This window comes from Harpia harpyja, chromosome 10 (genome assembly GCF_026419915.1).
Source record: "Harpia harpyja isolate bHarHar1 chromosome 10, bHarHar1 primary haplotype, whole genome shotgun sequence".
Taxonomy (NCBI): Eukaryota; Metazoa; Chordata; class Aves; order Accipitriformes; family Accipitridae; genus Harpia; species Harpia harpyja.
Window position 1 is genome coordinate 43644886 of NC_068949.1, and position 24029 is coordinate 43668914.

The 24029-nt window shown below is 39.9% G+C and overlaps 1 protein-coding gene across 2 annotated transcripts in view; it reads left to right on the forward strand.

The window, feature by feature from the left end:
• The window catches only part of DOCK1 (dedicator of cytokinesis 1), a 317150-nt gene that overhangs the window by 11155 nt on the left and 281966 nt on the right, over window positions 1-24029 (forward strand). For both annotated transcript variants that reach the window (XM_052800114.1, XM_052800116.1), the window contains exons 2-5: window positions 12310-12393; window positions 18294-18334; window positions 20425-20480; window positions 22022-22118. In XM_052800114.1, the coding sequence (XP_052656074.1) occupies window positions 12310-12393; window positions 18294-18334; window positions 20425-20480; window positions 22022-22118 (278 nt within the window). The remainder of the gene's footprint in view (window positions 1-12309; window positions 12394-18293; window positions 18335-20424; window positions 20481-22021; window positions 22119-24029) is intronic.

The window sequence follows — 24029 nt, forward strand, 5'->3', positions numbered from 1 at the left end:
TAGAAGTTTTGTGTGGGTTCAGCTTGTGTTTGATTTTTCTAGTTGAATGCATTCTTGAAATGATTTAGTAACAGATTTTTATCAATAACTTTTGCTGCAAAAGAGGCCTCTTATTTACTGAACTGTCATAACTGAGTGATGTAACTGGTTCAGATTTGTGCTTTAAATACAGAAAGTACAGTTTGGGCTTAATGTAACAGTTGCTGGTTTCTGCAGTTAGAGTGCACGAAGGTGAACGTGTTCTTGGCTGAACACTGGAAGATGTTTTAACACTATTAGGGCTTGAATATCTAAAATATTGTGTAAGCTTTTACGGTCCAGGCCCGATACCATCTATAATGCAGCATGCTGATCTGGGAGCTGTTCTTACACCAAGATATAAACTCAAAGATTAGGAGTTCGTGTATTATGTTTGTATAATAGTGTCTTGATGCTTCCATAACATTTACATAAGGAGTGTAGAAAATTCAAAGTAGTTTTGCACAGGGGAAATAGAATAATTGAATACCAGCTCAATTGTTGATAAGATGGGTAGGATAGTGATAGCATTGAGAAATGACTGAGTAAACTTAGTAAACAGTGAAATATTGGTGAACATTAGTGAAGCCTTGGGCTCTACCATCGTGTTGCCTTTCTTATTGCATCTGCATATCACAGGCGTTTCTGTTGTTACCTTTGCATGCAGCAACACAGTCTTGCTCTTGGGACACTAATGGACCAAGAAACATTTTTAAAGTTTACACTGTTTTTTTTCAGACCACTGAAGGCTCCTAATTGAGAGGAGTAAGTTGGATTCCTACAGGAAAATGACACAAATACTGTCCCCCGTCCCACCCTTTCCAACACCCCTCCGTCCTCAGTGTGCAGGCTTTGGAATGGGATGAGGATGTATTAAAAATGAGCTGTTTTTCTGGACATGGGGACTTGAACTGAGTGTACAATGCTCTAGCTATCATTAGTTTGGTTTTTTTTAATGGTTTTGTTTTGAGGTAGAGGCCCTGAAAGTGCTGAAATGAGTTGAATAATTAAGAAATAACCACTGGTTATTAGACTAATGGAGTATTTTTACAGTGGGGAAAACAAATGTTTTAAGGTGAAAGCGGTTATGGAGGACAGATACGCTGTCCAGTTTAGCACAAACTTGTGCTACCGGTTGGAGCTTGCCAAATACAAACATTTGAGCAGATTTAGTATCTCCTGTGTTGCTTTGGAAATCATTACAGGGAAATGGTTCTCCTTAAGCCATTGTTTCCAATGGGGCAGTAGCCAGGAGCTGGCTCTTGCCTCCTCTGTTGGCTGGTGCCACCCTGGGCTGCCAGCGTGCATGTGCTGTGTGCTAATGCTTCACCTCTTTTCAGTGAATAGTTGCAACGATGCTGGGAAGATAACATGCGAAAAAGAAAGAATAGTTAAGATGTTTTTTTCTTATAGCACAGGTTAGCAAGTTGCTGCTGGGTTAGTGGCACCTTGAACACCCTACTAGCGTCAGTATACATGACCGTCAGTGGTGTTTTTAAAATAACACTCTTTTCAGGTGATTATGCTTAGGAAGTAAGGTGTTATGGCCTTGAGCTACTCTGAATTAACAAGGGTGATTTTGAGGCTCGGAGGAATAAGGGTGGTAGTTACGGGGGTTGCCTTTGATGCATTTCAGTAAGCTGAGGGGTGTGCTAGCAATGGGGCACCAAATTGGTCAGTAGGACAGGACTCAACGGCTGCTGGCAGAAAGTTCTCATCTGGGAATTTCCCACATTTGTTTGTGGTGGATTATTGGGCTAGATCAACTTTAATTAGACTAGAAAGGGCTTTAGAACGATCAAATTAACTCGTGATGAAGTTAAGTGGTGCGACTATAGATTTAGGTTCCTATTGCACAAAAAGATGTGGAGTTCAATGTCTGTAAGCAGAGCTTTTGGGTATTCCTCTACTCTGGTTTTCCCCACTTCCCACAGGTTTGTATATTTGATTTATGGAGAGAGTAAAATATGATGCTGGGTCTTTAAAGACTAGTAAGACCATATCAGTTACATTTCCTTCTCCATATTTCTTCCAGAATGAACATAAAAATTAGTATGGCTTCAAAGGATTCCCTTTAGGTGGGAAACAAGGAGTTTGTACAGATACGAGCTCCCTCTGACAGCACTGTAAAGAAACTCCATTGCTAGTGAAGGGAGCTGATGATGAGAGACTGACTCGGCAGCCTGGAGCGAGCTGGACAGTGACTCTTTGTTACGGCTAGCTGCCGAGCCAACTCTGTCGCTCTTCTGAAAGCAGCACGAGGCATGTGATTTCTTACTGGTTTGGAGAAAAACAATTTTTCCCTGTTTTTGCAAAATGCCGCTCTTATCGTTTAATGTATTCAGTGCAGTTTGACTCGCTTCCATGGTTACGTTTTTCCATTAACTCTCGTATAAGATACATTATATTTTTCCTGAAGTTGTATTTCCAATTTCTGCAATAGCCTAGCTGTTGTGGAAAAGAGAAAGTGTTGGTGGATCAAACTGCGGCTCTTGGGTAATTCTTCTCTCTGACTGTTACTTCTAAGAAAGCAAAACAAGTTCCTTGGGGATTATTTGACTCTGGATCTGTGCTCTTTCTCTGTAGTTCTTGCTGTTGGAGACAGCTTGAAGGACTAAGAGACAAAGTGATGGCAAGTAAAAATAAATTGAGTAAGGTTTGATGTGTAAAAAAGCCTAAAACTCCTTCTCCTCTGTTCCCCACTCCATAAGCTTTCCTGAGAAAGCAATGGAGGAATTTTGATTTTGTTTTCCCTTGTAGAAATGCTGAGGAGGACGAACAGTAGGAAGTGTAAACTTTTTCCCATCACCCCATTTTCCCCTTGCTTTAGGCTTTTTGCTCTGCGTTATCAGCTCTATATTGCAGTGAATAGTGTCTTGCAGCGGCCATTTTTTTGCTAACTATTTCCACAGTAGTATGATAGCAGTTTTATTGTGTTGAACTTGATTTTTATAGTCATTGAAATGACTATTAAAATATAACTGTGACATTAAGCTCACTGCTATAGAAATGCTTAGTAAAAGACACCCTCTTTGCAAAATTATGTTCGGTGCAATAGAGACCTGCAACGGCAAGGGAAGAGCTTGAAGAAGCAGGGGACTGATGCATGAGGCATCTTCAGTTGGAGCTAACATGACCGCAGCGTGGATCTTTTTAGTTAAAATCCTCATGCAGATATAACTGGTCTCCATTCTTGCTGGCTTTTGCGTAGCAGCAGTGAAAAGCTGAAAAAGGTGTTTTCATAAAGGTTGTGCTTCATCCTGTGAAGGATGAAGGTCCTGAGGAACTGGCTCATCCACGTCCGTCATCCACGACCAGTCTTCTACCCAACCTGTATAAGAAGTGCTGCTCCCAATCACTTGGGAAGCTATATGCCCTACTTTAGCATCAAATTGGAAATGTGTGATTGGAAACTGTGCAGACTTTGACCATAATTTGTGCTGGTTTAGCCTGGAGCAGTGGATTGGGAAGGACTTAAGGGTTTGCCTGCATTATGCACGTGACTCTAATATAGTCCCTTTCATAAGCTGGTTTTAAGATTGAGCTTGTTGCGTTTGGGGATGTTTTCACCTGCTTCTGTGTTTGGCAGGACAGTTTTGAACTGCATTGCTCTATTTGGGACCTTCTCCTAAGGCTGTAGTCGGTGTCGGCTGATGTTGATGCTTTGCCCTCCCGTGCTTGGTCACACGCTGCTGCCTTCGCTGCTCTGCCACTGCTGGTTTTCCCCGATTGCTCCGAGTTATTTACGGAGTCGTTGCAGAAAAAATCACTGAGGTTTTTGAGCAAGCTGAACTCCTTGGGACTGTTGGTGGAGGGATGAGGTGGGCGGCAGCGCTGGTGCAAGGGAAGGGGCAGGGACGTGCCGCTGGAGGCACATCAGCCAGGAGTGGGTGTGGAGCTGCAGCGCTGCCAGCTTTGGTCACTTATCTCTTGGGGAACCTCTGTCTAATGATACGGCCTGACGTTGACTCACGACCATTTCATACACACTTGATCCTCTGCCAGCATTGACCGTAAGCTGAGCTAGTTCCTCCTCCCCTCCAGCGTTTAACTCTTTTCCTTCCTTCCTTCTCATGCCCAGCAGATACCTTGATGCGTTTTATGCGTAGCAATAATGAAGGTTTTGCAAATTTTGCAAAGACTTCAGGTAGAGGCTGTTTTGAATTTCAATTAATTAAAAGCGCAGCAGTCCTTTCTTCAGATACATGATGGTAAGCATAGTGCGTGCTCAAACACTGTCTTTGCCGCCTTTGAGAACGTTGCCTGTAGGCCCACCATGGCAAGAGCCAAGTTATCACTTCTTAGTGTCCCCAGTGAAATGTAGGAAATTCAAGGGAGCATCAAAACTCACTCACTTTGTGATTCTGCGTTACCACAAGACAGATGCCAAGACATCTGCCTCTAGATAATGTTTTCTGTTTGTCTAAATCAGCATCTTGCTTTTTCTACAAAAGCCAGTGTTAAGAGCTCGGGGTGGTGTGATTCCTTCTTGCATACAATGTGTTTCAGTTAATGGACTTTTTAATATTAAAAATCGATTTGGATGTTCTTGATTGTGCTTCTTGTTAGCTATGCATTATGGCACATTATTAATGCTGTTATAGTCAATGATATCTTTTTTTTTTTTAACACTGGTTTCAGCTTTATACCCTCAGTACTTAGTGGTGAAGTACTCTGAATACAGATTAAGTAGCAAGAGGGAGGAGGGAGAAAGCTGTTAAAAGAGTGAGTTGGCATCTTACTTCATTAGCTCCCTAAAAAGAAAGTATCTGGCTTAAAAGGAGGGAGGAGGAAAAGCAAGAACCTGAACTTGGTTCTTGGAAATCTTGCATAGGTCTAGAACTCTTTATTTATTTGTTTTTTAATTAGTGCAGAAAGGACAAGTGTGCATCTTGTTCTGTCCTACTTGAGCTCTGCCTGCAGGATTCAGCAACAGGGTGGTTACGCTTCTGCAAGGCAACATGACTGAAGTTTGGGGATTGCTCTGGATTTTTGAAGTTTCCTCAGCTTATTAATTCATGTTGGGTAGCGATAAGACACCAGATGTGTTGCAAAACATGTTGCTCCCCTGTGTTGCCATCTGTTACAAAACCTGAACGTGTCTAGTTATGTTTATAGAGGCCTGGGTGGCCCTTCGCTCTTTCTAAGCTGTGCTGAACGAACAGTCGGTGCCGCACCTGTGCTTAGGTTCTCCTCTAAATGCAGGATTTATTCCTGTGTACATTTACTAGTTCCCTCTTGAGCGTTTTGTCCTCACTTTGGAAGAGGGAAGGCAGGCTGTCATCGCAGGGATTTCAGTTTGAGGCGTGCCAGAGTCCAGGTTCAGGATTCTCTCACCCTTGCCAGATGTCCTGTGTAGCTCATGGAGGAGAGGCAGTGCTCCTGGGCTTGTGTGGGAATACAGTTTCCAGATGAACCAAGGTGTGTTTCAGGAATTTGCTGCTCATGTGGAGGAGGGGGGAAAGGAATGGTCTCCCCTTTATAAGGGAAAACAAGAATAAATCCTTACTATGCACTTAAACTTGCTGGATTTAGTCTGATCCTGCTGGAGAGATACCTGTGATAAAAGCCATGTTCATGGATTTAATGAATAAGATACAGTGCGTTACTGGGGAGGAGGAACCACGAGCTGTATTTTCTTCGTTAGCTGGGTGGTAACTGTTCAAGTCTAAGAGTTTCTTCAGGCTACTCTTCTTTTAGGAAATTCATCCTTTGTGAATGTTTGGATGACAGAATAACAAGAACATTGAGAAAGAACTGTGAACCAAGCTTGATGAGACCAGGAATGACAAAACACAAGGTGACTTCAGTAAGGCAGGAAGACCCACCCTTGGTTAATACATGCATGAAATAATAGTCTTTAACAAACCTTAGGTGCAACTCCTGACTTACACACTTCTTTTTAATTCTTCCTTCTCCATTAGCCTCAGCTGTAAAACTTGGAAACTTGTCTGGGTGAGTAAGAGAGGACTAAGGAGTCTCCCCAATACTGAAAGCAACCACTTTCCTTTCAGAGAAAACAGGGGTAAAACCTTCATGTTTCTTTTATTTTTAATACTAGAGAATTTGCAAGAGACTTTGCTTTTACCTCTGCAGTTTCAGTCTGCTTTTATGGAAAAAGCATAAGTATGATTTGGGGATTTTTTTAAAAGACAGTGTAGAATAAAGCTGATAAGGTGTTAAATGTAGTTTGCTTTCTCTTAGGAGTGTGGAACGATTAATACAGCCTTTAATGCAAAGTAATTCCAAGGAATATTCCTCTAACATTTTTATGGTATCCTAAGATATCTCAGCTTTCATGCAGTCAAGAGAAAAGCTTTTTCACTATATATTGATGTTACCTTTGTTTGCCCCCCCCGTCACCTCTCTCTAATTCTTCTACTGTTGCACTCCTCATTTTTCTAATGCGCGCAGATTAATGAGTGCAGTTCAGTAGAGGTGTTTGTTTTGCGTTCTTTAGCAGTAAATGGGTTTTTAGTGCAATTACTGTAATGCCCTGTTCATTGTTCCTTTCTTTATCAACTCCTAGAGTTGAAAAAATTGCTCTTTCTATGCCCACACTAATCCTTTGCTTTTGGCACTTCAGTACTTTTGTGTAGATGTGCTTTGTGGTTGCGGTGGGAGGAGGAGGGGAGCAGGCAGAGCCTTTACCCGGAGAGTTGCTTGGCTGAAAGCACAGCTGATGAGGAAGAATATCTTTGGTGGTGCTGAAACTTTCTGTCCTGCAGCATGGGAATGAAACGTGGCTTCAGGATGGTTTTGTCACTGTGACTTCATGTTTTCTCTTTTGCCATCCTAGTTCTGCTTGTTACATCTCGGAGCTGAAACCCAAAGTTCACCGATACGCTTGCTGGATGCTCCTCAGCCTTCATGTCAGCTACACCACCATGACTAACTAATAGACATACCAAATCTGTATGCTGCTGGCCTTGTTCAACAGAGATCTCAAGAGCCACAACTGTTCTTTATGCATCAGCAGCACGTCCCCTAAAATTACCAGGTGCTTTCCCTGTCATGAACAGTTTTGGTTTACCTCAGTTTTTATAAGCAGGTTAGATATAAGACTGCACCTGAAATGGTCTGTTTGGAAGCTGGCGCAATTGTACCCATAACATGGTTGTCAAGGAAATATGGTCTATAGGTGTGATTTTGCAAATATAATAGGCTCCCCACAGCTCTAGATTAAATCAGTCATAGTTAACGATGCTTAGAACTGGAAAATAAAGCTCTTTATTTCTTTGTCCACAACTTTGAGAAAATGTTATGGTCATTCCCTTCTGCAGGCTAACCTTATAACTAGAAAACGTTGGTCAGATGCAGGTGTCTGGGAGGGGCATATCTCGTGCCAGAGACATAAGAGAGCAACTGCCCCCTTTATCTTCTCAAGGGTCTTCTCAAGCTAACTCCTATATTCCTTCTGAGGAAAGGCAGCATGTTTGCAGCTCAGGAAGCAGCATCTTTCCTGAGCTCCATTGACTTTGGTATCTCTTCTGCAATGTCTCTTAAGTTACCTCTACCACAGATGTATCCCTTAAGGAGAAAGCGCATTATAAATAGCATTCTTCTAAATGATAAGGAATGAGAGTATTTGGTTGCAATAGAGAAGCTTAGCTGTGCCTCTTCAGTTGAAATTTATTAGGAAAAAAAAAATCAAATTAATCTGTGCATAGATGAAGAGCATCGGGATGCTGTATTAGTGTTAACCATGAGGTTGACTTGCACTGGCTAGGTTTTAGTCATAAATCTTTTGATACTTGAGTAACTGTGCTCCTTATCTTGCTTGTGCATTGTAGCAAAGGTTTTTCTAACTTAAGAGGCTGCGTAACTCCTTTGCCAAAACAGTGAGCCTTGATTCTCGGTTCAAGCGTGATGGGGAGGCCTGACGTTAGCTGGTGTAAATATTCCTAATGCTTCATTTAGCTTAGAGCTCTCCAAGCTGAAAATCTGTCATGCTGAGAACGGGATTTTCAAAATTAAGCAAAACTTATTACAGTTAAAAAAAAAAAAAATTGGAAGTTAATCTTCAGGCTTTTAAATATTTTAAATGGTGACTCAGAATACAGTTGATCAGACAAAATATAAGCAGATCAGTTTCATGCTTTATTCCTCTGAATTTTGTCTTTTCCTTTAATTAAAGCCTTGTTGTTTGCGCCAATCAAACATTTTATCTGTCATAACATCTTTTGATGTCACTCTACGTAAAGTACCCTGAGAGAGAGTTATCTGCCAGCTTACATAGGAGTATGCAGTGTAGTTCAAGCCTTGTTTTGTAATCACAGGGGTGGAATGCACTTTATAGTTATTTTGGTTGTTTGCTTCATGATCTGTCAATGCTGCTGCAAGCCAGAAATGTAATTGTTTTTTTTTAGATGTATTTTTCACACATATATTTTTAAAGATAGATCTTCCCTCCATGGCCATTGCTTCTCACTCAGTTCAGGTCAGTGGGAGCTGTCGTGGGCAGTAATTACCACTTGATGGCTGTTTGTCATCTTCTCTTGAAGGAATTGGTCATTACAGTGAAGCTCTTGTTACGTGACCCTCCTTGTTATGACAGACACCAGTTAGCACTCTTGGATATAAATTTTCATGTCTTTCATTCATAGCTGCCTTTGATCCTTAGTGTTACTCCATTTAAATGTTTGAGAAATGCTTAGCTGAAGTGTGAATTGAGTACAGGACTGTTTTTAATCTGTCATAATGTGAATTTTTACTGACTGGGATGTGGCGGCGAGATTGCTCGTTGGGGTCCTGAAGGTGGAAGACTCAAGTTGGATTCGTTTTTGAACGTGTTGAGCACCCATGGGTCCTCTCGACTCTAGTGGCAGCTGTGAGCATTGAAGAGATCTAAGTAAATACCCAGAGGGTGGAATTCAGTGTTGAACTTGAACCACACAAGTTTAGAGGAGTTAGTATTGACTGCGTAACTTTGTCTTTCCAGGTATATGCAAAAACTGAACCGAAAACGTTTCTGATGAGTGTTATCGAGCAGACTGTCCCATGTGCCGTGTATTCACCATTGTTAACATCCCTCTGCTCGGAGCAGTTTGCAATGTTAAGTTTTGTTAATGTGTTTTTCACAGAACCCTCTTCTCCTGCAGAATAGCAATTATGGCTTTGAAATATTCTGTGCCAGATACCTAGGAGGGAGGGTTTATCGCTCTTTAATAATGAAAAAGTTAACAAAAACATTAAAACAGGAATAGCTAGCTTGGCTTGTTTTGACGTCAATAAAATTATATTACTTTCTAAAGCTTTCATTTAAATACTGTTGATATTAGTCTCTGTGATGCACTTGACTTTTATTCTTTTTACCCTGAAGTGTCCCCTCCTCTGTTTATAATCTTACACTGTATACTATGTTTTCTCTTCCAAATTGCTTTTTTGTATTTTTTTTCATTTTCGCACTCAGATATATTTATTTACTACTTAACTCTAAAGTCTGTAGTCTGTCAAGCAAGAGGAATACTGCAGAGAAAAGGATCAAGGCAACCCATCGTCTATTCGTTGTTGTTAGCATTGCAAGTTGGAATTAGATAAATTCTGGGGAGAATAAATAGTAAGTCCTGGAGGTTGAAAATGAAGTCATGGCCATGGTTGGAGGTAGTGCTGGGCACCGTGCCCTGTCCTCGTGGTGGGATTAGACCTTCTCACATGCCCGCTTGGATGTTTCCTGCTTGTGCACTTGGGGCTAAACCGATTATCAGATTTGAGGTCAAGAAAGTATTTTTCTCCAGTTACCAGTTCTTACAGATGTAATTTATGTTGTTGATCTTCTGTGTAATACGGGCACTAGCCTGCTTCTTAGGAGCATTTGGGAATAGGAGAAAATTGGGCAGGTATGTGAGGGTGCTTCCTGGGTCCGATGTCTCGTTGCCTTCATAACTGTGGCTTTTGGCCTTTTGCTGTAGGTGTTAAGTTTGAGGGGTTTTTTGGAAGTGCTTTGTGACCTGTAATGAGCACGGCACGTGTCGTTCATGTCCTGTGAACTCTTTTGGTCTGAACATCTGTGAAGATTTCCTGCGAGAAGGGGAGTTACACGTAACTTACCCAGGTCTTTCTGTTCCCGTAATAGTATCCGAGAGTCCCGCTGGAGCACTTCTGACCAGTGCTGCACACCAACCCAGTCCCTCGAAACTAATGTAGAAAGAAAAGCAGGTGGTTATCTGAGGGGTGGTAGAAAGATTTGAGGCAACTATCACATTCCAAAAATGCTTTCACTTCCCAAAGAGTTATGACAAATAGTAAGAAATTCTGATTCTCAGATATTTTGAAAAAGCTATCCTTTGAAGCTGCATTCTGGAAGCTGTCACTGTGAAGAGGAGGTCTATGTTCAAAGCAGCACAGCCCTTTAGGTACTGGAAATGTGAAGACGAGAAGTACGTAGCGCCTCACAGTGAAGGAGGAAGACTACTTTTGCCATTTCATTAGTTGTTAAGAATAGTGTATAAAATGCCTTTAAACTTGGTAACCTCGTAGGAGGGATTAACTGCAGTTTCAGAACTGTGCAGAAACTTCTGTGGGTCCACCTTGGCTATAGTTCATGAACTTCAGTCCTGAGACATACTGGAGTTGCTGCCTTTGGCCACGAGGACCCTACCTGGTATTGGAAGATTTTTTTCTTACAGAGAGTTTGCTCCATATGAAATGCAATAGACCTAGCTTTAGGAATCATAACTGTATTGTTTTTCATATTACTAATGTGTTTTTTCCAACTAAACCTAGTTTGCAGCATTATTTGGCAAATAAATTTCTGAGTGTTGCTAATCTCAGTGCTCACAGTTTCCAGATTTTCTTTTGGGAAGGGTAGGGAGGAGTGGTCTTTGAGTTACTTTTTGGTTTTGGTTGTAGTTTGTTATCTTCTGAAGATGGCAGTTCTCAAAAATTCTGCTTCCTTACCAGCCAGTTCTTTAAAAACCAGCCTGTTTATTGGTTGTGATGTCGTTTCACTGGTGAGTGGCGTAATGCGTCTTTTCCATTTGAATTATCTCTAGTAGTATATACTGGCTACTGTTTTTTTTCAAAGCAAACCAATTTTTGTTCTCTCCAAAGTTACTCCCTGGCCAGGAGTGAAGTCTGGCCGAGCGTGGGCAGCCTGCGGGTCAGTGGCTGTGAGGCAGGAGCCGCTTCCAGCGCTTGCTTCCAGTATTCATTTTTTGCGGTTGACTTCATCACTGGCTGAAGGTGTCCATCCAGTGCTCCTTCAAGGAAGATGAATGTGGGTGGGCAGGGGTGGAGGCTGACCACTGGTCTGGGGGGCAGTGACGAGCAGACCCTCCTCCAAGGGTTGAGCTGGAACTCATGACCTACAATGAAGTCGCTTTTGGAATATACACAGCCGTGAGGTTTGCTATTTAGGTGGATCTAAACAAATCTGAGAGTTTTCTTGGTCCGGAACCCTTTCTGCCCTGCTTCAGTTCAGGTCTGCAGTATTGACACCAGCTGCGTGTAATGTGAGGGTCCTTCATGGATCTCTTGAACGTCGTGCCTCTTGCTGCTTCTACTGAACGGTAGGGCTCTTTTTTTGAATTCAGCACTGGAAAGGGAAATGGTTTTCACTTTATTGTCACTCCTCACCCTGCTTGTGCCTGGAGCCACTCAGAAATATTCGTGAAAACAAATGCATTTGGTGAATTTGCAGGTTGTGGTGGTGCAGGTTGTGGATGCTGTCGGGGCTTGCTAAAGGGTAAAATATACCTTGATAATAATACTATAAAATGGCGGATACGACTGGTCTCTCCCATGAATACAGCGGGTTGATGCAGTTACCGCCGGCACTCAGGAATTCTGAAATCATGTTGTTTTTAAATATAATATGGATGCAGTAAATTAATGAAGTGACTGAGAAATCATTCTTTAATATTAGTGGTGGTAATTTGGGCTTTCTAAAGACACTTTGTAGGTTTTCTGTGTGTTAAGCTGACAGTGGAAGACAGTGCAGTTCATTACAGAACCGCATAAAATTGACACAAAGTGCTGGAAGACAGGCAAGTACAACAAAAAAATTAATTGAATGTATTGTTATGAAGAAGCAAAGCATTATAAACGGAGTGAGGGACTATCTTTAGAAAATGGACTTTTGGCTTTTTGAGGTTTTTTACAAGGGGAAATATTAATGGATTAAAGGACTTGGCCAAATTCTTACAGTTTTGTTTTTTTTTTTTTACAAAATGCTTTACAAAAAGCTTGAGAATGGCAGCAATGAGTAATGAAAACAATTATGTGGAGAAACAAAAATCCTGGAAGTTATGTTGTCTTGCATGTGCTAATAGCAGTGTTTCCTCTGTCCAGCTCTCTACAACTATGACGCGAGGGGACCAGATGAACTTTCCTTACAAATAGGCGACACTGTGCACATATTAGAAACATATGAAGGTAAGCTGGAAAAGTTGCATCTAAAAACATTGTTTTTACAATTGCATTACTTTTGTTTGTGACGTTACCTTCTTGTGTTATCAGGTGATGAATTACTTTCTTGCTAAAGGACAAAAGACATTATTTCTAATGAACACAGAATTAACTAACGCTAGATGTGAAGGAGGATGCATGTGGTTGATAACCTGGTGAATAACCATTTCCTCTTCTATGGAAGATGGATGTTCGCAAAGCTTTATTAGTATGGATTAATTGTAGCATCTACCCTATGTTAGAGAAATGTTAGATGCTTTTTGGATACCCTTGGGTAGTGCAAAAGAGCCTGCTGCTAAAAGAAGTTTAATCTGAATTTGAAAGTCACCTGGATCCTAAATTATTTAGGTTTCTCTTATAAGATGGATACATGTGTTACAGTGCCATGGACTGATTTCAGGCTTTTCAGATGCTTTGCTTGTTTTGATATGAACCTGTAGAAACATTGCATGTACCAAAATCTTTCTTCTTGATCCATGTAAAAGGGAATTTGAATGCTGAGTTTGATAATCAGTAGAATGTGAAAGTTGTTGTAACACTTTTCAGCTCTTGCTTGATCCAGTGCTGAGCCAGACAAAACACAGCTCTTTAATTATGTCCTTGACTTGAAATTTTATGGCATGCTGCAGTTTGGAAAGGTATAAGTAACCTACAACTAAACTGTGTTTGTTTAAAATATTGTAACACTTTTTGTCATGTGGAAATGTGACTTACTTTAATATATTGATTTGTTTCTCTAGACATTGATCTTTTGGTACATCTGTGTGATAAATTTGTTTTAGATATTGGCTTAATAGGATTTTTTTATTGTTATATTTACTGAAACAAACAATGCTATTTCAACAAAAGTAACAAGCTCTAGTCATCACTGTGCAAATGCATTTTCTCCTTGTTCCTACGCTGGCGTTTTCTTACAGAGTTCAGCTTGCCACTGCAATGCCAAGTTTGACTCTAAGCAAAGTAATCTTTCCATTATCTGACGTTATGTGCTTTAATGAAAATCTAATAAAGCAAAAATTTTAAATGCAAATTGAATGGTTTAATATTGTGCAGCTTTATACTTTTATATATAAATAGATTTATTTAATGAATGTGGGAGAAGCTCTGAATCCTGAGTAGGGTATGTGAAACCATATTAAATGATGACTGCTGCCAACTAAGTGGGACAGTGGAAATGACTCACTTTTCCCCTAGACTTGAGTAATAGAAAGACCTTCGCACTCTCGTGGTTGTTAGGCTTCAAGCACATGGGATGAGTTCATGTTAAAAGAAATGCAAATAAGTTAATGTTCTTCCAAACAATTCTTATACAATGATTACTCATTATGTACCTGCTGTGATGGGAAATTAGATGCCATAATTCTTCTCTCTCTTGTTCACAGAGCTGCCATTATTAGGTAATTTGAGCTTTTTGATCTCCAAGTTCCTCTATACAGAATTTGTGTAGATTTTGCCCCAGGAGGTTTCGTACCATATGCATGAACGTCCAGGTGTGTGCCTGGGAACTTCCCTGTCATCCCCTGTCTGTGTCAGGGTTGTGTTAGGCTGCGGCGGGATGGGCCAATCTGAAGAAAAGCCCCCTAATAATATGAGTGTGGGACAGAAAAGTCGTTCAAAGAGTCAGTAATGTCTTTTTGATGAGGATCTGTGATTCTGCTTCTCAAAGGTCTACCCGCTTTCCCTGTATTTAAGATTGGGGGAAACAATGGGCTTCTTTCATTGATATCTGCTGTATTATGCATTCTGCTCGTGGCATCCTACCGTAGAATTGTGACTATTTTGAAATAGTGTTCTGCAATAATTCTCAAGGTAGGAGTAGTTTTGAAGACTTACATGTGTCCATGAGCTTTGAAGTGGTAGATTGTAGTTGTTTGTTTATTTTTTCCCTCTGAATCTGCTTTGTTGTCAAGAAAAGCTTATGGTAAATCCATGCTCAGTTGGTCTTCTCTCTGCAGATGAAAGATGCTGAGAAGTTGGGAGAGCTTGGTCTCATATGCATAGTCTAGAAGACCTGTTTTAAGGACAGGCAGGTTTCTATAGGATATCATGTTGCTACCATGTACTGGAATGGATTGCTAAGGTGGACTTTGCTTATGTGTTTAAAATATTATTTATTTTTTTACCTATAAGTAGAACTTATTTTGGAATTTTTTTTATTACTAAAACATTTTAATCTTTTAATCAAAGAAAACTTCTTTTTTTCTTCTGAAATGCAGGAAAAAGTTTGTAGAAATAATTCAATATGCAGATCCTGTAAAGTTGCAGGCTCGTTGAAAATAGCCTGTATTTTTATAGGAGTTACGAGGTTGGAAATGAATGTGCACATTTCACTATTAAATCTTGAAGTTTCTGTTCTTCCAGGAACCAATAAAGCAAAGATGAAGCTACTTTCTAGAGTAATTGATGTTGAAAGTCAAATTAGTATTTTTCTTTCAGGTAGAATTGCAGACAATTTTATTTTTCAGTTAGAAAACTTCCTCTCACTCCTTCTAACGTGAGCCTTACAGGAAAAGCCAAACAGTAAAGCCATATGACTTTATAAATATCCTTCATCTTGCAGGAGAGAAGGATTGCATTTCATAGCAGATATCCCAAAGCAAGTATTTGCCACGTTCTGAACTAGTACTTGCTAGATTTTTATTGTCTTAATTCTGTTTCTTTACATTATTTGGTGGAATGGGCGAACAGAACATACGATCAAGAAATGTGGCTTATTAAGGTGAATAGCTATTAAATGTAACAGTAAATAAGCTTCAAAACCAAGCTTTCATGTTTGAACAGTAGTTAATTTCTAGCGCTGCTGTGGGAAGGGAGTTAGGGTTCCCAAATAAGTATTTTCAGATAAGTTATTCCTGATACTGTGGGAAAATTAAGTTTCTGGTTGCAGGTCTGTTGTTGTTGCTTTCTTTCTGTTTGTTTTTGTTGCTGTTGTTTTTGTTTTGCCCTTTTTTTTTTTTTTTTTTAAATGCAGCAAATACCTTACCTGGGTAACTGTGTAGTAAATAAATGCATCATTCAAGAGAAACAACCACAAATTTTTGAGTGTCTTTTGCAGCTTTAACAGAGACAAAAGTATTTCATTGGTCCCTTTTCTTAGTTGGCCATTTAAGTGGATGCATATTCCAGCCCTTATATCCCATAATATTTGTTAAGGGTGCGGCTAGAAACCCTGTAACACATCAATAAGCCACTTAAAAGCCCTGGTCACTGTAGAAAAATGTTGCTGGCATCAGTCTGTCTTCCTCTCTCTGGCATTTTGTCTGAAACTGAATTGGCCCTGAATAGAGGGAGAAGGATCTGGAGCTGTGTGCTCCAGGGAAGTGTTTGACATCAGGTATTTGCCCTCTCTGCCCTCAGGCTGTGGGTTTTTCACTTTTTTTTTTTTTTTTTCCATGGTCCTCAAAACTGCTCAGGTTACAAAATCAAGAACTAAAATTAGGCAGGATGACAACATAGGATGATAGATGCATTAGGATACCTTCTTAATGACATTAACAAGCACATGTGTTCATGCATTCCTCTATCCTTGCTTTTTTAGTGTGGACTAGATATCGCTCACCTAAAGCAGCGGCTATACTATACTTGTTTTTCACTTGTCCAGTGTCTGACAACAACCATATTTATTGTGCGTTGATGAAAAATAACATTTTTGTGACCTTGATTTCTTTATTTCATGTTTGTGAGGGAGTTGGTTGTTTTTGTAGTGCCTGTGTGTATGTGGAGGAGAGCTGATAGGAACTAAGAAACTGAATAGTCCTTATGTTTTGGGCAGTTGATTAGAGATGACTTCATGTATTTAAATGACATGGCCCTTATACAGGCATGTTCATGGCAAGACTCGGTGCCTCCAGCTGAATCAGTGAGAGTTAGTTCTCTGAAAATTGGGCTTCCCGCTGCATAGCTACAGGCTAGATCCCAGCAAGAACTTCATTTAGGTGGTGGCTGCCACCAAAGAGCCTGGTTGGACTTGCCCGGCCGCATTAGGACCTCTGCAATGAGCAGGAGCGCAGCCCGTTCTCCAAGGCAGATTTTGGCTGCTTTCTTATCCACAGTCTCTTGTAGCTCTTGCTGGAAAGCTTCAGGTAGCAGAGGTTCAGCGGTGAGGAGCTTGCTTTGCTGCGTGGCTTTTTAATCTGCAGGTGCAGTGCGACGTCCTGAGTCAGACAGCACGGAAGATGGGATGGGAGAAGCGAGGTGGCAGAGATAATACGGTTGTATGTTCTTTAGTTTGTACAGTGCGTTTGATCAGAGTTATGGTGCTTATCAGTTTAGACTGCAGAACTGCAAAATGTTGGTGTGTTCATATAAAACTGAGGGAATTTAGTTCTTTAATAGGATTGAAATCTGTGCATGTCTGTGCACAGATTTCAGCCAGTGGAGTAAGCACTAGCAGAAATGCTTTGCCGCCTTTGCACCTGAGCCAGAAACTCTGCATGGTCGTTTCAGCAACAGTTTTTGTTGGTATTCCTCTGAAAGCAATGGAAATAAGAGATGTGAGGCCATTGCAGCCTCTGTAGGGAAGTGAACTGTGATGGTTGTAGACACCAGATTAAAGAAGAGAGCACTAACCATCCCCAAGTGATCCCGGAGGATAGGCTTCTGATGCAGTGTGAAGATGATGAATCATTTTACCTTTTGCTACTGGAGAGCAGACTGAAAAATCCTGTGTGCTCGAGACTTTAATTTGTTTTTCTAGTCCCAGAGTGTAGATAACGAATTTACCAGCATGCATTGTCTTCCTTGAACTTTCTTCCTGCCCTAGTTGTTGTCACTAGGAGTGGGACTGTAGTTTTTTTTTCCATGTCTGCTTTGTGATCCCCCCCTCCCCATCCATGTTGATCTCTGGAGAGGGATGCTTTGCTGTACAAAACCGCTGCTTGCGGGGCTGGAGGGGGTGGCATTGCACCAGGCTCAGGCTTCCAAAAACTGCGGAGGACAGCTCTGATCACCTGGGGGGGTTCCCTGGGTTGCTGAGCAGGAAGGAATGAGCGAGCCGTGGCACAGACAAGCTGAAATATAAAATAGCCCCAGTGCAAGCGTACAAACAAGCTAGCGCTGAATTGGGGGCAATATGCGCAGAAGATCTCATCTGCTTTCTTTGGCAAAGTATCTTCCATGAGGCAAAACGACTGTGGTTTGTAGGGTGTTGTTTTTGCTTTGCTTATCCAGTCGCACTGAAGTGGGATGTCTGGAGAAACACTAAAAGCTGTAATGGTGATTGCTTGCAGATGTGTCGTGAACTGGGGGCACAATAAATGAGACAGTTTTCCAGGCATGGCCACCTGCCTAGGAGTATGGCACAGGCTGAAAAATCATGAGGCATCGGGGCTGCTGCGGGGTGGGTGTTTGCTGCCTTGTGCTGAATTAGGGCTGTAGGGCTCCTTGCTTTTATATTTCAATGTGTGAATCCTAAATCCCAAAGTATTCTTGTTTTCTGCTGAGATGACAAACAGTTGATCTGCATTTGGAAACCTGCATTTGTGGCACTTGAATGGGTTTTAAAGTCAAATTAGTAGAACAGTACGTTTTTGTGAAGTTAATGCTCTTAAGTTGGGTTTGTTTATGTTGGTGAATTAGTACTTAAAATTAAATGAATGACAATTAAACACATCATGTAAAATGCCATCTCTGTCATGTAGTCTTCTCCATCAGTTCGATCATCATCACTCTGATTTTTATAGCTTCCAAGAAGACTTGTTTTAGCCAGGATATTAATCCTGTAGAGAATTTAAATTCAGGTATGCGTGTCTGTTGGCGGGGGTGAAGCATGATCAGAAACCATGTTGAGGTGCTGTTGAGCTGAGAAGGAACAGCCGGTAGGTGACATTAATGAACTTTTTAATGCTCTTTTCCTTTTTCCCTTCTAGGTTGGTACAGAGGTTACACATTACGAAAAAAATCCAAGAAGGTAAGTGTTGCCAGAGCAGAGTGCTGATTTTTTTCTTGGACAAAAATGTGTTATGGCATTGGGTGCGTTGTTGTAACAGATCTCAGGCATGTGTTACAGTACTGCATGGGAGCAATTTACCACGTGTCCATTGATCTCTAATAACTGCTGGTGTGTAGTCTCAACCTCTGGTAAATGTGGATTTTTCAAGCTAACTGAAACTTATTTTAGCAAGGCCTAAAAGCTGAGTTGCATATCTTTTTTTTTTTTTTTTTTTCCCCACCTCAATTTACGGGTATATATATATGTACAGTCACTATAGAGGGCTTAATGTGCATCAGCTTGTTTTCTGCAGTAACTGGTGTACCAGAGCCTTTGCCTCAATAAAAAGTTCAGAACTTTATGTTCTAGTTGATCTGTTTAGAGGCTGACACTTTGCTTCACTGTCTGTTAAATAATGTATTACTCGTAAAACGCAATTGCATCTTGGAAAGTGATATGGAGATCTACATTGTGATTTTCAGTCGTTCTCTGCAAGAGGGGGAGTAATCTTCTGCAGTGTAATTTTGCCTAGTTGTTAGGCTTTCAGTGTGCATAAAGGGCTGCTGTTTATAGCAGCCTTTCTGAAATAAAAAGAAAGGAAACAGCACAAATACTGGTTGTAACATTGTGTTTTATTTTTTGAGCGTTTTACTTTATAGTAGTAATTAACCAGAATTAAATGACTTCTGGTTTTGCTTCTTTTTTCACTTAAAGTAAAACACTTAAAATGTAATGTTTGCCGACAGAGGTACATTTTGAGTTGCGTCTGCATGTCTAAAAGTACAGAGCTGAGTTGTGTGGTTCATCCCACCCATTTCCTAACCAGGCCTGTTCTGTGGTTTTTCTATTCTGATATTTTCTTTTTTTGGAAATACACTAAATTTCTTGCGAACTGTATTTCACGAACATGACTTGTGCAGCCTAAGAAGCAATTATGCATTCTTCTTGGCTTAAATTAATTCCACGTGTTGCTGCGTTTGTCTGAGTGCCCCTAATGTAGTGGGTGTGGTGTGGTTTTTCTTTTTTTTTTTTTTTTTTTTTTACTGGGATGAAAAGATACCTCCCCTGCTGTCTCCCCCCCCTCCAGTTTCTGTAGCTTTCTACAAATTTCTCTTTTTGCGCTCCCAAATGATGATAAAACTGTACTACTACCTCAAACGGTGAGGTGGAGAAACTTACTTTCTCAGCTTGACTTGAATTATTTTTTAATATGAGCTACGCTGTTTTGAAAATATTATTGTAATCTTGAGATTAATTTAGAAAATGTTGTCAGAAAAGCAGTACTGGTCTTCTGCAGTGCTGTCTGTTGAAGATGCTTTTGGCTTGTAGCACTAAGGATAGGTTGGCGGTAGAAGACACCAAGTTTTATGTATAGTGCGTGTGCTATGGGTTGTGATGCAGGATGCCTGTGTTCTGTGTGTGCAAGTGCATGTTTATTTCACAGCAAGGCAGCCCGGTATACTGCCTGTTCTCATGCGGTGTTTATTTTAACTGGAAGACTGGAAACACTGGCAAAACCACTTTGGGAACAGAAGCAACATCTTTATAGCAGGGTGTAAGAAAGCTTGGTTAGATGTGAGGAGAAGCAAGCAGTGGACCTGGATTACAGGCAAAACGTCATTTTGGAGTAGGTCTATTTAAAATCATCTGTCTTTCATGCTTTCAAAAGCAAGTCTGTTTTAATATGCATCTGTATATAACATCCAGGGATGTGGAGAATCGTGGCAAACTGTACCTTGAACTGGGGGAGGAAACACCCCTTTGTAGGGCCACTGGTGACAGGGCATCACTGCTGTTTCCTTTGATACTGTGAAGGTAAGTTTAAAAACACTGAGCCTGTAGTTGCTAAGGTTACAATAACACCTTCTTGAAAGGACATCCATACAAAATTTAAATGTACATTAAAAAGAAAACAAAATGCCACAACACAACCATTCTGATGCTTAAGAGGATGTGAATGGCTCTGCAGACCCAGCAATGTGTCTTGGCATATTTTTAGGTAATAGATAAAATGTTATATGCAACTGGCTATTTAAAACTTTTTTTTTTCCTCTCCTTCCCTCTCAAAGGGCATATTTCCTGCCTCGTATATACATCTTAAGGAAGCAATAGTTGAAGGCAAAGGGTAAGTTTGATTTGAAAATAATGAAAATCCATTTTCCTATTTGTATCTACATAATTTTGGTGTATTATCAGATAACTTACACTTGTTTCCAGTTAGTTAAGGAGCTGATGACGAAAATGTGTGTTTCTTTTTAAAATATTTTAAATTGGTAACTCATCTCGGGTTCGAAGGTGCTGTCATCAGCAGTGCTTCTGGCTAGTACTGTCCTTAGCTGCATTGTCATATAATTGAACTAAAGCATAACCTTCTCTGTATTAATGGAAATGTTTCAGAAGAATTAATAATTTAACATTTTTCGTTATAACTTTTATTACTCTGTTGACCAATAATTACCTAGATTAACTTCCTCCGCTCCCTGCCCCCTGCTTTAGTTCTAATTTCAGTTTTCCCAGCTTCTTTTATTTTCTAGCCCTTGAGTCTTATGGCTTCTGCCTGGTATATTAAAAGAGGTCTTTGATATGAGATACCTTTCTTTTATGCAGGTAAAATTTAAGTAATTTCTTAATTCCCTCTTCAGTAAATCTTGTAGACTGGACTCCTTGCTGAAAGCCATTATCCAGGCATTGTTTTCTGTCTTACCGAGAAGTTCTGTCGAATTGTTCATTTTGTGATTCTCCTGCTCTCTTGCCTGATGTGTGTGACACTAAATAGTTAGGGCTGGTTTTATTTAACAGGTGTTAAAAGTTCAGATCTTTATATATAAAATCAGCATTGCCGGACGTGCATGTAAAAGTTCATAAAATTGATACAAAAGTGTAGTTAAAAAACAGGGGGAAAAACCAACCCCAATCCCCAGAAAAAAAATGTGGACTGAAATTCATAAATAATTAGCCAGCTATGGAATGGAGTGAAACAGGATTAAAATATTTTATTCCTTTGTGCCCGATTTATTTTTATACACTGTTAAATATGTAAATGATAAAACTACTAATCATGAGATTGCTGCATAATGACATCTTTCTTGCTGATTACAAAACTGCCTTTAAGTACCCTACTTCTGAAATATTAAAAGATCTATCTGTTGTTTCTTTCTTTCATGGCACATAATTTTAAAACAAGTCATACAGAAACGTAATGGTAATGACTTGCATGCTTAATTTTTCTTTGCAAGACCAATATTTTGAAAAAAAAAAAATCATGCATTAGTATCACGGCTTTGTAGGTTGTGCATATCTGGCTTTCATCTTGATTGCTTCTTGTGAAATTAGTATCTCAATACCAAATGGTATGGTGAGTTATGTATCGATATCCTTATCTTGTGAGTATAGAGATAAAGAGGGGGTTGGAAAGCACGCACTCAGTTGCATAGTCTCAGCCCACGGAGGTACCCTTTACATCACGTGGCTGTACTAGCGTACACCGCTTCTCCTGTATCTGATAATACATTCTTTTTTAACTTATAAATTTATAGTAAGTGATGTTATTTTCAACCCTGTCATTATTGAATTGTCTTTGGAAATGAACAGTTCCTTCTTAGGAATGACTGTCATCCTACCCAAAACTACTACTTAATTCAAACTGTTTTTTCTCTTCCTCTTAAGACAACATGAAACAGTTATACCCAATGAGCTCCCCTTGATTCAGGAGGTTACCACAACCCTGCGGGAATGGTCTATAATATGGCGGCAATTATATGTTGTAAGTATCAACTTAGGGAAACATTTACAATAGTATATGGTTTGTGAAAAGAGTGATGCTGTCAAAGGTAGAGTGAGAAGTGTGAAGGAACTGTTAATGAAATTCCACTTCTGTTACTGTTTCTGCAGGCTACTTTTAATGCTGAAAAGCTATTTAGCATCTTCTATGTTAAGGCACAAATCTCAGTAGTGTTTCTTCTGAGTGTTTTCTCAAATACTGTGTATTTCTTGTGCAGAATCAGGTTTTTACAGAGTGTTATCTTGATCTAGGAATAAGTTGTTGAGCAATTATGACCCCTTTTTCATGGGGCACAATTATGCAGAATACAGTGGATTTTTAAAGTATACATTAGATTTTTCCAAATCTGTAGACAATTGTGTTGAAGAAATGAAGAAATGGTTTTGAGGGCAGTTCTTAAGGCTGTTGATCTATGTTATGAAAAAATTGAATATTTGGTGTTGAATTTGTGGGTGTAAACGGAAACCTTTGAAAAATCATCAGTGTACGCCTTTTACCTCAGTATTCTTGTACTTGAAGTTGATTGTTCCCAATTTGTCTTGACCTTAAGTTACATGCCTGATTATTTTCATGTGCTTAAGTTCCAAGCACATGAGAATATATTCTTAGAGATTTATAGCAATAAGCATTTGCAATGATAATCTCTCAGATGGGAGAATAGAAAAATACAATAACCTTGAAACTACACAGATGAAAGTGCTTGTAAGTAAGATCTAAAGAGTGTTCAAATGTACACTTAAAAATGCAGTTCAGATGTAAAGCAACAGCATGCTGTAGGTTGTGAGGTATCCTAGCTCAGACTTCTCATCCTCTCATGTAAGGTCACTAACAAAATAACGTGAAAATGAAAGTGTTATATTTAAAGTAGGGTTTAATGCAGAGTGTCTGTTCCTTAGAAATATGTTTGAAATCTTCTATCATAAAAAGCTGTGTAATGAAGGCACTAACTGGAAATGAAGATGTTTGTGTTGACTAATGTGGTTTTTAATCACACTCATGAAAATAAAGATTAAAAATATAATATGCTGCAAGTGATGTAGTATTGCACTAGATGAGATGAAGCATATCTTATATGAAGAGAAACAGATTATATATTAAGTAGAGAGCTTTAATGTAATACTGGAGAGGTCATGTGTTGTGAAGCAAGAAAGAAGTAGACAGGCAGAAACAAACTAGGAGGAGCAGCTTCTAGAGAGGGCACTAAAAACAGCTTTGCCCTTGGTTCCACTGCTATGTGCTGCTGAGGACAGTAAGGATTACATTTTGACCCTGATGTCTTTTTTTGGGATTCTTCTGAATATGAAATCTGATATTAATGTCAGAGAATACTACTTGCAGATCCACGGTGCACATATAATAAGAAAGGAAGAATAGCAAGAGGCGTTGTTAGAAGTTTTCTTCCCAAGTCTTGTGTGTGTTTTTTGTAGCAGTAACTTCTAAGAAATTACAAAATTCTCCTGGTGTTAAAACATGAACGAGTGATTCCCACATCTCGTTTGTCATGCATTTACTTCCATGAAGACATATGAACAGCTAAACAATACTGCAGTGCTTTGCTAATAACTTTGAATTCAAGAGCAGGCAAGGTGTGATGCTGCCAGTGGCCTCAATTTGGTAGCAGAGAGGGTTCCAGTCCCTGTTACAGCTTTACTCTGAGAAGCAGATCACTTAATGAGTTTGTTTATAGTTTGTGTCTCAAGGATATCTTTTAGATTAATTGCATGTGGTCAGCTGCCAAAAAGAGCATTGGTGCACTGGGATTGCATTTTCAAGGGAGATTTGCTTTACTGCAGGTAGCCAGTTTCAAACTGGTCAATCTGCAGACTAGAGAGATACTCCATGTTATCAACGTTTTGCATATCAAAAGTCACTAAATGACCACATTTCTGCTTT